The sequence below is a fragment of the Mustela erminea genome, chromosome 15, assembly GCF_009829155.1.
Source record: "Mustela erminea isolate mMusErm1 chromosome 15, mMusErm1.Pri, whole genome shotgun sequence".
Lineage (NCBI taxonomy): Eukaryota > Metazoa > Chordata > Mammalia > Carnivora > Mustelidae > Mustela > Mustela erminea.
Genome location: NC_045628.1, coordinates 72,686,097 through 72,702,026, shown reverse-complemented (window position 1 = coordinate 72,702,026; position 15,930 = coordinate 72,686,097). Strand labels below are relative to the sequence as shown.

The following is a 15,930-nucleotide window of genomic DNA, read 5'->3' as shown; positions in this document are numbered from 1 at the left end:
CCTGGAAACAGGAACACATTAGCACGGGAAGGATAAAAGGTTTTAACATTTTCCATAAAATCGCCCCCTAGAAAGGCATTTTTCACTATCTGTTTGGGAGCTCTAAATGCAAACGAGGCCCCAGCCTGTGGCCTAGGAAAGGATTGCGAGATAATAAATAGCAAGGCAGCTTGCACCAACCTACCTAAAAAGGAGCGTTCAAGAAGGAGTGTCAAGTTGGCCATCCCCCAAGAAATACAGTTTTGTGTCTTGAGAGCTGAGTGGGAAGCATTCATGGACAATGAAATTCCTCAGCACCAAGCTGGAGTCAAAAAGTCTTTGCCTTTATTGAACAGAGGACATTCAGCTTAACTGGTTTGATGACCTTCTTGGGTTAAAGCCTTGTTTCGGAAAACAGGAGAAAGACAGCAGTTTTTTTAGTACTTAAGGTTTGATTATAAAATGTCTAGGCATAAAGTTTTCTTAAAAATAGCAATTACCTCAGGCTGTGTAATCTGCATCACAGGCTTCAATGTATTTATCTTTCAAGGCTTTGAAAGATATTCATGGCCAAGGTCCAAAAAACTACTCAATAAACATAATACAGTAGTCATCAGAACGCCCAGTTCATTGGATATTAGTAACAGGTGAGGCAAGAAGAGACCCTCGGAGGGCAGGGGAAGGGGCTGGGAAATGATAGTGGTGGGGCTTTATGTTTAAGATACTGATAAATAATTTGGTAATTTTGTGTGTGTAATGTACCTTATATTAAGCATAGTACATTAAACTGATAATAACCCAGAGATTTCTTTTAGAAAGAGCTTTAAAATAAGTGGTTTTCCTGTCAAGAATTAGAAACTAAGTTAGATAGGTCTTTAAATATTTTGAAAACCCAGAACCAGATATACTGATCCATACTTAGGAATGGCCAAATTTTTTTTTTAATACTCTGTCAGACTCTGATCACCTTTCCAACATACTCATACTTTCCTTAAAACCAAGTCTATGGTTAAGATATGACAATACCAAAAAACGGAAGCCATAATTGAACACGGCTCAATTACAAATTTATATTATTCTAAACTACCCACCAGTTCTAGATTGCTTTTAGAAATTGAGAACAAATTATTACAAGTGAAACGCAAGAAAATTACTTGTCATATCTCACACTTGTTTGGGAGTATATAGACTAGGTTTATTCCTTGGAGATGATTATATCTCACAGTCCTATAAAATATTCTTAACGAGGAAGGCAATCCACTCCAAAGAAAATGCCACTTAGATTGTTAACGATATTCTATGTCTCTTAGATCCTCATAGTTTAGCAGATAGGAAGTCAAACGGATTAAAGACTCTGCCTTAACAGGTAGCAAAAGTGTAATTTCTTACACTACCGTTCTTTCAGATTACTCAGTTGGTCTCCTCACAGTTTTACTCTGTTCACATATTATTCACAGTTACACCCTAAAACCTTCAAGTAATAAAAGTTTTGACCTTGGTGTCCAAGACTGACAAAACCTCTAAACCAACTAATCGGAGAACCTAAACAATTACCAATTATATTTTTCAGTGACATGTTTCCCATTCAAGCTTCTTTTTAACTGGACCGCTGTGCATGTTGAATGGGTACAAGACGTGCAACCATTTATCAAGTTTGGGCAAGCAATGCTAATACTGCTGACGGGTCTGCTCTTGGAAGAGGGCCATGCTTTCCGTTGCATGCATTACACTGACCCTGTACTTTCTTTCCTTTCCTTTGTTTCCTGTGCCATGCTTGCTGTGTAGCAAATGGAATCTCTTGCAGTAAGTTAACTTTCTTTCATACTCTTTGCCCATTTTAGGCATGGACCCATAACAAATCTTATTTTTACTATTACTATTATAGCTCTTAGCATGTTTTCCCCTTTGCGTTTCATTTTATTTTATTTGGTAGACTGAGACATGCAGTGAATTAGTAGCATTCTGGGCTGCTTTCGTCCCAAAGTAGAAACTCAAGTTGCTGTGAACTCTCATACTACCAGTGGGATATTTTGAGTAATAACCCGCATTATCCAGCATGTAACAAAGGGCAGAGTTTTCATAGCTAGGTTTCACCCTAAATTTATGAAGGTAATGTTGTTTTTAAACAATACTTTTTTTAATTTATCTGCAAGTCTCTAGCAGTTATCTTTTATATCAGATTTTAAAAGATTTCCATAAAGAAAGGTTTAAATGATCAAAAACAAAAATGCTTTACTAAAACAACCAAAGATCTAGTATGGGCTAACTAATGAGTGTAGCTATTTAAACTTATGTTTGGTATCAGCATTGAGAGATCAAATCCATCTAAATCTAAACCTAGAGTTGTTATTTTCCCCCCAGGAGCCAGGGAAAGGACAAGAGAAAGAAAATTTCATTGAGCATAGCCTTAGCCCATGGACTTTGATAACTTTTAACAATTAGGATCAAGACTGTATTAATATGATCAATAGGGTATTCTTCCTAAAGCCTAAGTTTAAATTCTTGTAATTTCTTTCCCTAAACTGATTTGGGGGAACAATTTTAAGGGACCTTAGAAGCTCTCAGTTCTGAGCTGAGTTCTTTATAGTCCATTAGCAAAAGAAAGGCCCTATTTGTCCTTACTTAACAACATTTGAAAACTGAACAGTGACATGTTTCCTTGAAGCCACATATTTAACCCACTTTCCCTGGTGACTGCTGAGGCGTGAAATTCTACTTTGTGAAGGCTGCTCTTTTCTTTCACAGAATTCCCATCTACCACCTAGGAGCTAACTCATTCTTAGAGTGAAACAGGAAAAGTGTAGAGCCAATTACAAGCAGATACAGCTCAAAGAGTAGTATGATCGTTGGTGCTGGAACTATTCAAGATTAATTTTTCCCTCAAAATATACATAAGCCATATAATGAAAACATTTTAAATTCGAGAGGTATCTATAGGGTTCAAGGGCCATTTTATATGATGCTTTTTAAATGTTTTTTCCATAGAAAGTTTTGAATGTTCCCTTAATTTCTCTTTTCTGTTAGCACTTGTAGCCCTTTTTTAACTCTGTAATTCAATAAATATTTACTGAGCACTGAGTAGAAGCATTGATCGTATGACTGACTGTTGTGTTTACACAGACTTTGAGATGAGTGTCTGCACTCACGGCAGCCAGAATTGTCACATGGAGTAACGTCCCAAATTGCTGAATTTATAAATTTGACACCTAGAATGACTTAATGTTTTGCCTTTCGAATATACTTGTAATAATTGTTTTTGTTTTTAAAAACAATTTTAGTTTATACAAATTAAGACAACTGCAATTAAGATGACCACAGCTATAATTTGGAGATATTTAATTGGCAAACATAATGAAAATTTGGTGATTCACTGAGTCCCTTTATAGCTACGCCTCCTAATTAGTCATCTCCCAAGCTATTCTCTTACACTGTGAATTTCTCACTGATATTTATTGGCTGGATTTTGTTGTTCTGTTTCACCTGAAATAATAACAGCTAGTTATGTTTCCTTGACTTAAAAAAAAAAAAATGTTTTTCTCCACCGAGATTTCACTTGTTATATAAGAATGAGCCTTAATAACTGTTTCTTCCCATGCACGCTCTCTCTTTAGCAATTGGAACTGTGTCAGAGATTATACAAGCTGCACTTCCAGCTGCTGCTGCTTTTTCAGTCCTACTGTAAGCTCATCGGCCAGGTGCATGAAGTCAGCTCCATGCCAGAGGTGAGCCCCACACCTCCCGACCCCAAGTCCTACTGTGAAAATCATTCCTTTCCTTTTGTTCTCTCCCCCCATCCCTTTTATAACTGCCCAAGTGATTTCCTTCCCACAGAATTGATTTGCTTGAACACAAGACTTAAATATGCATTGTCTCATGTCCTATTCTCGTTTGGCCAGTGCCAGGGCTAGGTAAAGCAAGTGACTAGGCACAAAATTTAAGGACAGCCCTGAGAGTGAGTGCCTCCCTAATGCTATGATCCTGGCCCTGGTTCTGGACATTCTTATTTGAAAAAGTTCCTGTGTTACGGTTTTTCTTCTTTACATTGACCTTTTCATACTTGCCCTCACATTCAGATTGAAGGAAATATCTATGTGACAATTGATTCTTTTCAGTTGCCCTGTCCCGCTTCGCATTAGGAGACTTTAATATTTCTCAAAGTAACAAACATACTACTTCCAAGTGAACCAAAATTTTCCTAGAAATGAAGAAATACTACTGCAGCATAGTATGTGAAATAATAACAATGTACGCTGCATATTATAGAAGCACAAAGGTCAAGTATCCAATTCTGCTGGAGGCCAGGAGATTGAAATAGGAAAGCTTTCTGAAGGAAATCAAACCTGAGCTGTTTCTTAAAGAACAAGCTGGAGTTAGAGGAACTGAGGGCTAAGGAGAAATGTTCCATTAAGCAGCTGCAGCATGAACATAATGTGGTAAGAAAGGGAAGGCAACTATAGGGACAGCAGCTGTGTGGCTCAGTCAGTTAAATGTCTGCCTTCAGCTCAGGCCAGATCCCAGGGTCCTGGGATCAAACCCTGTGTCAGGATCCCTGCTCAGTGGGAAGTCTGCTTCTCTCTCTCTCTCAAATAAATAATCTTTTTTAAAAAAGTAAGTGGAAGGAACTTATTTTTTTAAGATTTTATTTATTTTAGAGAGAGTGAGCACGAGCCTTGGGAGAGGGAGGGGGAGAAAAGCAGACTCCGTCCTGAGCACAGGGCCCCATCCCAGGACCATGAGATCATGACCTGAACTGGAACCTAAGGGTCATACACTTAACTGACTGAGCCACCCAGGCACCCCAAGGACAAGCAATTCAGTGTTGCTAGAATATGAAATGCAAACCAAAAACCAGAACCAGGCACAAGTGATATTAAGGGTTAGATGACAGAAGATACTATGCCTGGGGATATTTTAGTTTATGGCAGGGGTGTGGAGGGTGGATTTGATGACAGGTAGGCTGGAGACAGGAGACTAGTCCCTAGGCTTTTGCAATAGCACAGACAAGGATGAGGGTTTAAACCAGGACAGAAGGGCTAGGTATGGGGAGAGGACAGAAAATGAGAGAAAGATTAAGCACAAAAGATCTATGAAACTGATCAGGGGTTGGGGTGAGGAATGAAGGAGAAGGAAAGGTTGAGGGCAAGGCTCAGGTTCTATCTCCGATGAACCAGGTGACCCGTGGTGCCACAGCTTACCCAGGGATAAAGGAAGTCTGAGGCCACTGTAGATTCCACATATAAGTGAAATCATATAGTATTTGTCTTTTTCCATCTGACTTATTTCACTTAGCATAATACCCTCTAGGACTGCCAATGTTGTCACAAAGGCAAGATCTCATTCATTTTATGGCTGTGTAGTTATCCTGTGTGTGTGTGTGTGTGTGTGTGTGTGTGTGTACCACATCCTTATCCATTCATCTATCAGTGGACAATTGGGTTGCTTCCATATCTTGGCTATTGTAAATAATCCTGCAGTAAACAAAGGGGTGCATTTATCTCTTCAAAGTAGTGGGGTTTTTTTCCTTTGGGTAAAATACCCAGTAGCGGAATTTTTAATTTTTTTTAATTTTTTGAGGAACTTCCATACTGTTTTTCACAGTGGCTGCACCAATTTATATCCTTGTGAACAGTGCATAAGGGCTTCCTTTTTCCACATCCTTGAAAACACTTGTTCTTTCTTAACTTTTTGATTCTAGCCATTCTCACCGGTATGAGGTGATCTGTGATTTTGATTTGCATTTTCCCTGATGTTGAGTGATGTTAAGCATCTTTTCATTGGAGTTTTGGCCATCTGTACATCTTTGAAAAAATGTCTACTCAGGTTCTCTGCCCATTTTTTTCGCCAGATTTTATGAGTCTTTACATATTTTGGAGATTCACATTGATCAGATACACTACTTACAAATACCTTCTCCCATTTAATAGGTTGCTTTTTAATTTTTTAATGGTGTCCTTTGCTGTGCAAAAACTTTTTAGTTTTGGGGCGCCTGGGTGGCTCAGTCAATTAAGCATCTGCCTTTGGCTCAGGTCATGATCCCGGGGTCCTGGGGTCAAGCCCCATGTGCTCCCTGCTGAGCAAGGAGCCTGCTTCTCCCTCTGCCACTCACCCTGTGCATGCTCTCTTGCCCACACTCTCTGAAATAATATGTTTAAAAAAAAAAAAAAAACCTTTCTGGCTTCATGTAGTCCCATTTGTTTATTTTTGCTTTTTTTTGCTTTTGTCTGAAGAGACCAGTCCAGAAAAACATCAATAAGACCAATGCCCAAGAGTCTACTGCCTATGTTTTCTTTTAGGTCTTAAATGTAAATCTTTAATGAATTTCATTTTTGTACATGGCATAAGAAAGTGGCCTAATTTTTCCAACACTATTTAGTGAAAAGATTTTTTTTTCTTCTCCATTATGTATTTGTTGCTTTGTCAATTAACTGTGTAGGTATGGGTTTATTTGTAGGCCTTCTGTTCTGTTCCAAGCATCTATGTATCCTTTTGTTCTAGTGCCATACTGTTTTTATTGACTATTTTAGTTTTGCAATATTGTTTGAACTCTGGGGTTAGGATACCTCCAGCTCTGTCGTTCTCTCTCAAAATTGCTTTGGCTATTGGGGCTCTGCTGTGGTTCCACACAAATGTTGGGATTATTCCAGTTCTGTGAAAAATGCCAGGGGTATTTAGACAGGAATCACACTGAAGCTACAGATTGCTTTGGGTAGTACTGACATTTTTAAAAATAGTAATTCTTCCAATTCATGTGTGGTATATCTTTCCATTTGTTTGTGTCCTCTTCAGTTTCCTTCATCAATGTCTTACAGCTATCAGAGTATAGATCTTGTACCTCCTCACCTTTATTCCTAGGTATTCTATTCTTTTTGATGGAACTGTAAACAGGACATATTCTTAATGTCTCTTTGACAGTTCGCTATTAGTGTACAAAAATGTATAGATTTCTGTATATTAAGTTTGTATCCTGCAACTTTACTGAATTTCATTTATTAGTTCTAATAGTTTTTTGGTAGAATCTTTGAAGTTTTCTATGTATAGTATCATGTCATCTGCAAATAGTGAGTTTATTGTCTTCCTTGCCAATATGGATGCTTTTTCTTTTTCTTGTCTGACTGCTGTGGCTAGGCCTTCCAGTTCTATGTTGAATAAAATTGGCAAGAATGGCCATCCTTGGCTTGTTCTGATTTTAGAGAAAATGCTTTCAGCTTTTCCCTCTTGAGTATGATATTAGCTACAAGGATGTCATATGTGACTTCCATTATGTTAATGTATATTTCCTCTATATTTAGTTTGTTGACATTTTTAATGAATGAATACTGAATTTTGTCAAATGTTTTTTAATCTATTGAGATTATCATAATTTCTTTCATGTTAGTATGGCTTATCACATTGATTTGTAGATATTGAACCATCCCTGCCTCCCTGAAATAAATCTCCTTGGTCATGATAAATGATCCTTTTAATATATTGTTAAACTCTGTTTGCAAATGTGTTGACAGTTTTTACATTTATATCAATCAGGAATATTGGCCTTTAATCTTTTTTCTGTACTGTGCTTGTCTGATTTTGGATTTTGGATTATACTGGCTTTGTACAACGAATTTGGAAGCATTCCATCCTCTACAATTTTGGAAATAGTTTGAGAAGGATAGGTATTAAATATTTTTCACATGTTTGGTATTGAGTCACTTGTGAAGCTATTTGGTTCTGGATTTTTTGTTGGAAGTTTTCATTTTTTATAATTTTTTTATTATGTTAGTCACCATACAGTACATCATGTTTTTGATGTAGTGTTCCATGATTCATTGTGTCTAACACCCAGTGCTCCATGCAATCCTTGCCCTCATTTATACCCATCACCGGGCTCACCCATCCCCCACCCTCTCCCATCTAAAACCCTCAGTTTGATGTTGGGAATTTTTGGATTATTCAGTTTCATTACTAGTAATCAGTCTGTTCAGATTTTCTATTCCTGATTCAGTCTCGAAGACTGTTTCTAGGAATTTATCCATTTCTTTTATGTTGTCCAATTGTATAATTTTTCATAATAGTCTATTAGAGTCCTTTGTATTTCTGTGCTGTCAGTTGTGACATCTTTTTCACTTCTGATTTTATTCATTCAATGAATGTCCTCCCTTTTTTTCATGATGAGTCTAGCTAAAGGTTAATCAGTTCTTCTTTTTTTATTGTGTATTTTATGTACTTTTTTGTTTCAAGTTTTTAAAATTCTAGTTAATATAAAGTGTAATATTGGTTTCAGGAGTAGAATTTAATGATTCATCAATTACATACAACACCCAGTGCTCATCACAAGTACCCTCCTTAATGCCCATCAGCCATTTAGCCCATTCCCCACTAATCTCCTTTCCATCAACCCTCAGTTTGTTCTCTATAGTTTTCCTCCTTTTTTCTTTCTCCCTTTCCCTGATGTTTGTTTTGTTTCTTAAATTCCACATGAATGAAATCATACAGTATTGTCTTTCTCTGACTGAATTATTTCGCTTAACATAATGTATGTGAAAAGATGCTTAACATCACTCATCATCAGGGAAATACAAATCAAAACCATGATGAGAGGGACACCTGGGTGGTTCAGTCAGCTGAGCATCTGACTCTTGGTTTTGGCTCAGGTCATGATCTCAGGGTCATGAGATCAAGCCCGATGTCAGGCTCCACATTCCGTGGGGAATCTGCTTGAAATTCTCTCCCTCTGCCCCTTCCCCCACTCACTGAACTCACTCTCTCTCTCTAAAATATATCTTTAAAAATCACACAAGTCAGAACAGCTAAAATTAACAACACAAGAAATAATAGGTGTTGGAGAAGATGTGGAGAAAGGGAACACTCATATTGTTGGTGGGAATGTAGACTCTGGTATAGCCACTCTGGAAAATAGTATGAAGATTCCTCAAAAAATTAAAAATAGAACTACCTTATGAGCCAGCATTATACTACTAGGTATTTACCCAAAGGATACAGAAATACTAATTCGAAGGGTCACATGCATACTGATGTTTATAGCAGCATTATCAGAAATAGCCAAATTATGAAAAAGCCCAGGTGTCCATCAATTGATGAATGGATAAAAAAGAATGAAATCTTGCCATATGCAACACTGTGGATGGAGCTATAGGGTATTATGCTAAGTTTTTATCTTTTCTGATAAAACTCTTACCTTCATTGATCTTTTATATTTTTTACATTTCATTTATTCCTACTCTAGTCTTATTGTTATTTCCTTCCTTCTACTAACCATGCTTTGTTCTTCCTTTTCTAGTTTCTTTAGATGTAAGGTTAGATTGACATTTTTCTTGTTGCTGGAGGTAGGCCTGTATCACTATAAACTTTCCTCTTAGAAGTATCATTGCTAAGTCCCATAGATTTTGAACCATGTGTTTACATGGTTAGTCTTTGTTTCAAAGTCTGTTTTGTCTGACATAAGCATTTCCATCCCAGCTTTTTTTTTTTCCATTTCCATTTGCACAGAATATTTTTTCCTTTCCTTCACTTTCAGTCTGTATGTGTCTTTAGGTCTGAACCAGATCTCCTGTAGGCAGCATACAGGTGGGTCTTGTTTTTCTTTTTATCCTTTCATTCATCCTATATGTTTTGATTGGAGCATTTAGTCCATTTACATTCAAAGCGGTATTTCTGTAGTTCTTCTCTTTCCTTTTTTTGTATAACTTTACCTTCTTCAGTGTTAGTCTTGGCTTTCTATTTTTGTGTCTGTAATATGTTTGTGGTTACTATGAGGTTCATATATAACATTCTATGTATATGTATATAGCAGGATGTTTTAAGTTGGTCACTTCAAACACATTCTAAAAGCAGTACATTTTAAATTCTACCTCATTTTATGTATATGACATATTTTAGATCTCTTTGTGTATCACCTAATTTTTGTAGATATGATCAATTTTACTATTTTTTCTTTTAGTCATCATTCTAGCTTTCTAAGTGATTGATCTACTACTATCTTTAGTATATGTTTACCAGTAAATTTTTTCCTTTCATAATTTCTCCTAGTAATGGACACTTCCTTGTTTAAAGAAGTGTCTTTAACATTTCCTGTAAGACTGCTTTAGTGGTGATAAATTAATTTTGTTTTTCTGGGAAACGCTCTCCTTCAATTCTGAATGATACGCTAAGTAGGGTATTTGTGGTTGTAGACTTTTTCCCTTTCAACACTTTGCAGGTCAAAAGGGAGAGTGGCATGATATACTCAAAGTTTCTGCTAAGAAATCAGCTTATAGCCTGGGGCTTCCCTTTTATGTAACTAATTGCCTTCCTATTGGTGCATTTGACATTTTAAGTATCATGTGACCTCCTTTGGGTTCGTCTTGTTAGAGGCTCTCTGTACTACCTGGATATCTCATTCTCCAGGTTAGGGAAATTGTCTGCTATTACATCTTTAAATAAGTTATCTGCCCCCTTTCTCTCTCTGTCCTCCTTCTGACCCCTATAAATGTTAGTAAAACTGATGTTATCTAAAGGTCCCAAACTTATCCTCATTTTTTAAAACTCAGTTTTCCTTTTTGCTTTTCAGCATGGGTGTTCTCCATTATTCGGTCTTTCAGATCACTGAGCTATTCTTCTCCATCTCTAATTACCTTTAATTCCCCTGTTGTATTTGTCTTTTCAGTTATTGTATTCTCCGACCCTTATTGATGCTTTATATTTTCTCTTTGTTGAAATTCTCATGAGTTCATCTACTCAGCTCTAGCGAATATCTTTATGACCCCTCACTTTCAACTTTTATGTTTTGTTTAGTACTTTTCCTGAGGCTTTATCTTGTACTTTCATTTGTAACATATTCCCCTCTTCCCTCATTTTGTCTACCTCTGTTTCAGTGTATTATGTCTTGAAAGTAGTGGCCCTATGTAAAAGGTGTACTGTGGAGCCCTGTAGTACATTCCCCTCGACACCAGAACTAGGCATTCCAGGGGTGTCCCCTGTGTGGGGTATATGTGCCTTCCTTCTGTGACTGGGCCATGACTGCTTTAGGCACATTAGTGAACAGGGCTGACCCCAGCTAGGCTGGCTGAGTTGCCTGTCTGCAGCTGCTGCAGGCCTGCTGGTGGATGGGGTTAGCCCCTGGTACATTCTGGGCAAAAGGCCTGCCCATCCTGCCTGGGGCAGCCTGCCCCATGTGGTAGGAGGGTCATCTGCCAGGACAGGGCAAGCAGGGCTAGCAAAGTAGATGGAGATTGTCAGAACTGGCTCCCACGAGTGTCAGGCCAGCCAGACTTAAGGAGAGGAAGAAAAAAGTTGGCTGCCAACACTCCCATTCCAACAGAAAGCTCCTACAGATCCCTGCCTATCTGAAATTTGCTTTAAAATTTAGTCCACAAATCATATATAATCAAGGTGCTTTTCATACTACTGCCTTTGTAATGAATCCTAGGGTGATTGATAGAATCTGCTGGCCCTTTAAAAGCAGTCTCAGTTTACTATAGTCCTCCCACTCTTCTGGAGCCTCACTGATTTTCAAAACCAGGTGTTATAGAAGCTCATCTTCTCCATGCTGATCCCCATGACAGGGGATTAATCCCGTCACTACTCAGGAAAGACCTCTGCACCTGTGATATCACTCTTCCTTATGGATCACCAAACCCAGGGTTTGGCTCTCTGCCCCTCCTACCTTATCAAAGTGGCTTTTCTATCTTTAGCTGTAGAAGATCTGTTCTGCTAGTCTTGGAATGGTCTTCAGAGGGAGTTCCATTATATGTGGTTGTAGCCTCTGTATCTATGAAAGGAGGTGAGATTAGGATCCTCCTCTAATACCATACTTAAAAGGATTACCTCAGTAAATTTCAAACCTAGCATTGGAGTAGGTAGTTGTATGTAACAGTTACCTGTGTGAAGACAAATAATTCTGGAGGGCTTTGGTTCTATACATGGTCCAGTTAACTATCTGGGAATGAGTAAAGATGAAGATGTTGGGTAAATCAACTTTCCAAAGGAAACAGACATCACCAATTTACCTTACAAAGGCGAACAAATCTTTAAAGGCACATCAACTTTTTAAAAATGCTCTTGGGATCAAATTGAAAAACAGTTGACTTCCATAGTACTTTGGGGGGGCACTAAAAAGTGACATAGGTTCTTTTTTTGATTTATCTTTTGATACCAGTAATTTTGAGGTAAAATACCTCTTAGCTCTGTAACATGAATACTAACATTACCTTGAGATTTTTTCCTCTTCCTTAAATTATATCTTTCATCTTTCCTATGGCATACAAATGAAAGTTATTTTTCAAACAAGATCCATGTTCGAGATTAAGTTTAGTAAGCATTTATGTGCCAAACTGTACTAAGCATTTTATATACATCATCTCATCTTTAAAGTTACCTGTGAGGTGGGTAATGTCTCCAGTCTCACAGATCAGAAAACTGAAGCACATAAAAGTCTATTTATTTGAGTATGGTCCCATAATACAGTGTAGAATTGGCATTTGAACCCAGCTCTACCCAACCCTGTTATCTTATGCATTTTAACTCTGGATATGCCCTTCTACTTAAACAGAAAACATTTTAAAGGAAATGTTAACCTCTCATCTAAGGAGAGTATCCCAGTGTTTGATACAGAAAGTTATGCAATGTATATAACCCCTTACACAATGTATATAACCCCTTACACATATCAGGTAGTAGTTCTATTTGTTCAATTTCAGTTTACCAATATATTTAGCTTATACTTAACCAGAAGCAGAGAAATGAAAATTTTCTCTCTTGGGGATGCAAAATCTAGCCTGCAACTAAACATAATAAAAATAATTTTTTTTAACAGCTGCTAAATATGTCCAGGGAACTGAGTGACTTAAAGAAAAACCTGAAGGAGGCCACTGCAGCCATTGCAGCTGACCCTCTCTATATAGAGGGTGCATGGTCTGAGCCAACCTTCACATCCACTGAAGCAGCCATCCAGTCCATGCTGGAGTGCCTGAAGAACAATGAACTTGGCAAGGCTTTACGGCAAATCAGGGAATGCAGGTAACTCGACTATTTCTTTTAGAAACAGTGAAAGGAAATGCATGCCTGATAGTTACTTTGTCATGGTTGGGGACTGAATCACTACAGATGGGACATCTAGATATTTTATACACATCCTTCTCAGATCTTTCTCATTACCATGCCAGCTATAAGATTTCAGAACTTACATGTTTAAAGTATAGGTGTTACTTCTGGTCTTTTATCATTCCTGTAATGTTGAAACAGTTCAAATTAGGGTTGGGGTTGTTGGGGTATACTTTGAAAATTATTTAAATATGTTCTTTTCCCCCTGCATTTGGATAGTATAGTCACAGTCACTGGAACCAGAATCCTATAGCAAATAAATGTTTTATGATCATCAAATTCCGTTCTGATATTTAGAAGCTTTGGATATTTTCATCAGAACCAGTAACATTCCATAATCAGTTATGGTGATGTTTGCAAAACTCTAAATGTAGTAAAAGCCACTGCGTTGTATGCTTCGGATGGTTGAATTGTATAGTAGTATGTGAGTTATACCTCAAAATACTCTTATACTACAGAGGCTCATAACCTCTCAACTTTGTAACCAATAATGCCTCTAATCTATGCTGTTTTTTGACTACAGAAGTCTGTGGCCCAATGACATCTTTGGAAGCAGTTCTGATGATGAGGTCCAGACACTACTGAATATTTATTTCCGCCATCAAACTCTGGGACAAACGGGTACTTATGCGTTGGTGGGATCAAACCAGAGCCTGACTGAAATCTGCACCAAGCTGATGGAGCTGAACATGGAGATCCGGGACATGATTCGCAGAGCCCAGAGTTACCGAGTCCTCACTACTTTTCTTCCAGACTCCAGTGTTTCTGGCACTAGTCTCTGACAGGAGCTTCCCATCCCCCATGGGTTCCAAGCTGGGGGTGCTGTCATGCTGGGGTGACGTCATTCAGTGTCTTTTCAGCCTTCAGAAGGCTTGGTCAGACTGTTCTCCCTCTTGTTACCTGTAGGACTTTTTCTAAACAGGATGACAGAACTTCCAACGTGTAGCAATACTATCAGAACCAAGGTAGCATAGAATATTCTGGGACAGACTCCATCCGTTATGCTGTGTGGCACAAAGGTGTTATTTTACTGAGCAGATGCAACTCACTACTGAAGAAAGTGACTTCCATTGCATACCAAAGCCGACTACACTGAACAATACCTTTCCTTTCTAGAAACAATTTTAGATTGGCAAAAGTGCAATGTTTTCTTCACTAAAATATTTTATATTCTAAAACTTGTACATTCTTTTGTTTTTCCTTTTCTTTTGTTTTCTTTTTTTCTTTTTTTGTTGGGCTGAGGAAGGGGCAGGCAGAATGAAGCTGGCCACTGAAAACTGTAAGACGGTCAAAAGCTGACAGCCTGTTTATGTGAAAAGGGAATTGTAAATGGACAATTTAATATACACTGTAATTTGAATATGATTACTGTATCTAAAAGGAGCTGCTATGAAGTACCTTTCTTATGTTGCTAGGCTACTGTTTCTGAAAGCCCTGAATCTCTTTGCAGAAGTCTGTGATTAGGACCCTAGCACAAAATATGGTCCAGATAGACCTTTTTGTAAGGGTCTTGGCTGCTTTTTACTAGAAAGTTGCTTATATGAGCATATTTATACTACAAAAGGATGAGTGTTAATTTTAACCAACTTTGCCATTTTGTAGGAAAAAAGTTAAAGAAATTCACATTATAAATTCCAAGTCTTTTCACCTGTCACGCATGCATATTTTAATATCCATTTGGATAGCCAGAAGTAGAATCATAAAGATAAACTATGAGTTGTCACTTTGTTACTTAAGAAATGTCATATTTTATTTGTAACATATATGTAAAGGGCCATTCTTAAGTTTTCTCCTTCAGATTAATGCTGTCAAGTGTTAGCTGTGTGCATGTAAGCCAGTTGCACATCAGAAACATATTCAAAGTTGATCTATGTAACTTATTCACTCTGTAAATACATTCAAAGTTTTTGTGATGTAATCTTGGTTGATAATCTATTCAGAACTTCCTTTAGACTAAAAAAAAAAAAAAAAAATACACATTGACCATGGATTTTATTTCTGGTTTAGAGATCGTTGCCTTCGACACACTTTTACAGGTTTGCATGTGGGTTACCCCAAGGAGTACCACTCATATACATTCCACGATTGGCTTTCACTGGGGCTGAGCAGCAAGCACAGGGACCCCATGAGGCTGGAACTATCTGTTACCACTTTGGAAGTGGACACTAAGTTAAGACTGTGACCTTCAACCAGCTCTTTCTAATCAACCAAAAAGAGAAATCAGAAGAGTGAGCTCTACTTGTCAATATCTGTCATCAGATTGTTATACTTTAAATTGTGAGATAGACTCTAAGGAGAAGTAAGAGTTTTAATTCTGTCACCATTGCTCATCTATCTCCACCCCACATGAAAAACGGGGACATAGACACACGACAGTCTGTTACTGTCTTCCTACTCGTATTTACTGAGACTAACAAATATAACTTCCTTCTCTAACATACCAAAACTAAATCTTAAGTAGTAATTTTCTACAAATAGCCTGTAACGGGGAGTATGAGCCAGGAATTTTTAAGTTCCCAAAGGTACAACTATCAACCAATTGTAATAACTTTCTTGAGATGGGGGAGGATTCAAGATGGTGGCATAGGAAGATTCTGAACGCACCTCATTCAATGTATACAAAAATCTATAATTACATTCAGAATAAATCCCACAGAAGGGGACCTAGAAACTGGATTAACAGAGCCTTTGTAAAAAAAGACAAAGTACTGAGACAGAAGAGGCAGGGATACAGTCTCGCTAAAGAATACACACTACCGGCATAGTGTTCCATGGTTAGGAGAGTTCTCAAAGTAAACACTTTCCCCTTAAAATCCAGATACTTGAGATCTTTATTAGGAACCCTAACCCTTACATCCTGCACAGGAGGGAAGA

General features: G+C 37.7%; 1 protein-coding gene across 9 annotated transcripts in view; it reads left to right on the top strand.

Annotated features, from left to right (window-relative positions):
- FRY (FRY microtubule binding protein) overlaps positions 1-15,029 on the top strand; it is a 335,554-nt gene extending 320,525 nt beyond the window's left edge. For 5 of the 9 annotated variants that reach the window (XM_032314839.1, XM_032314835.1, XM_032314836.1 and 2 more), the window contains 4 exons: positions 1,765-1,782; positions 3,591-3,701; positions 12,770-12,972; positions 13,580-13,838. In XM_032314839.1, the coding sequence (XP_032170730.1) occupies positions 1,765-1,782; positions 3,591-3,701; positions 12,770-12,972; positions 13,580-13,838 (591 nt within the window). Of the gene's footprint in view, positions 1-1,764; positions 1,783-3,590; positions 3,702-12,769; positions 12,973-13,579 lie in introns of all 9 variants that reach the window. The other 4 variants (XM_032314833.1, XM_032314832.1, XM_032314834.1 and 1 more) reach the window with 3 other exon arrangements.
- The last annotated feature ends 901 nt before the right edge of the window (positions 15,030-15,930 follow it).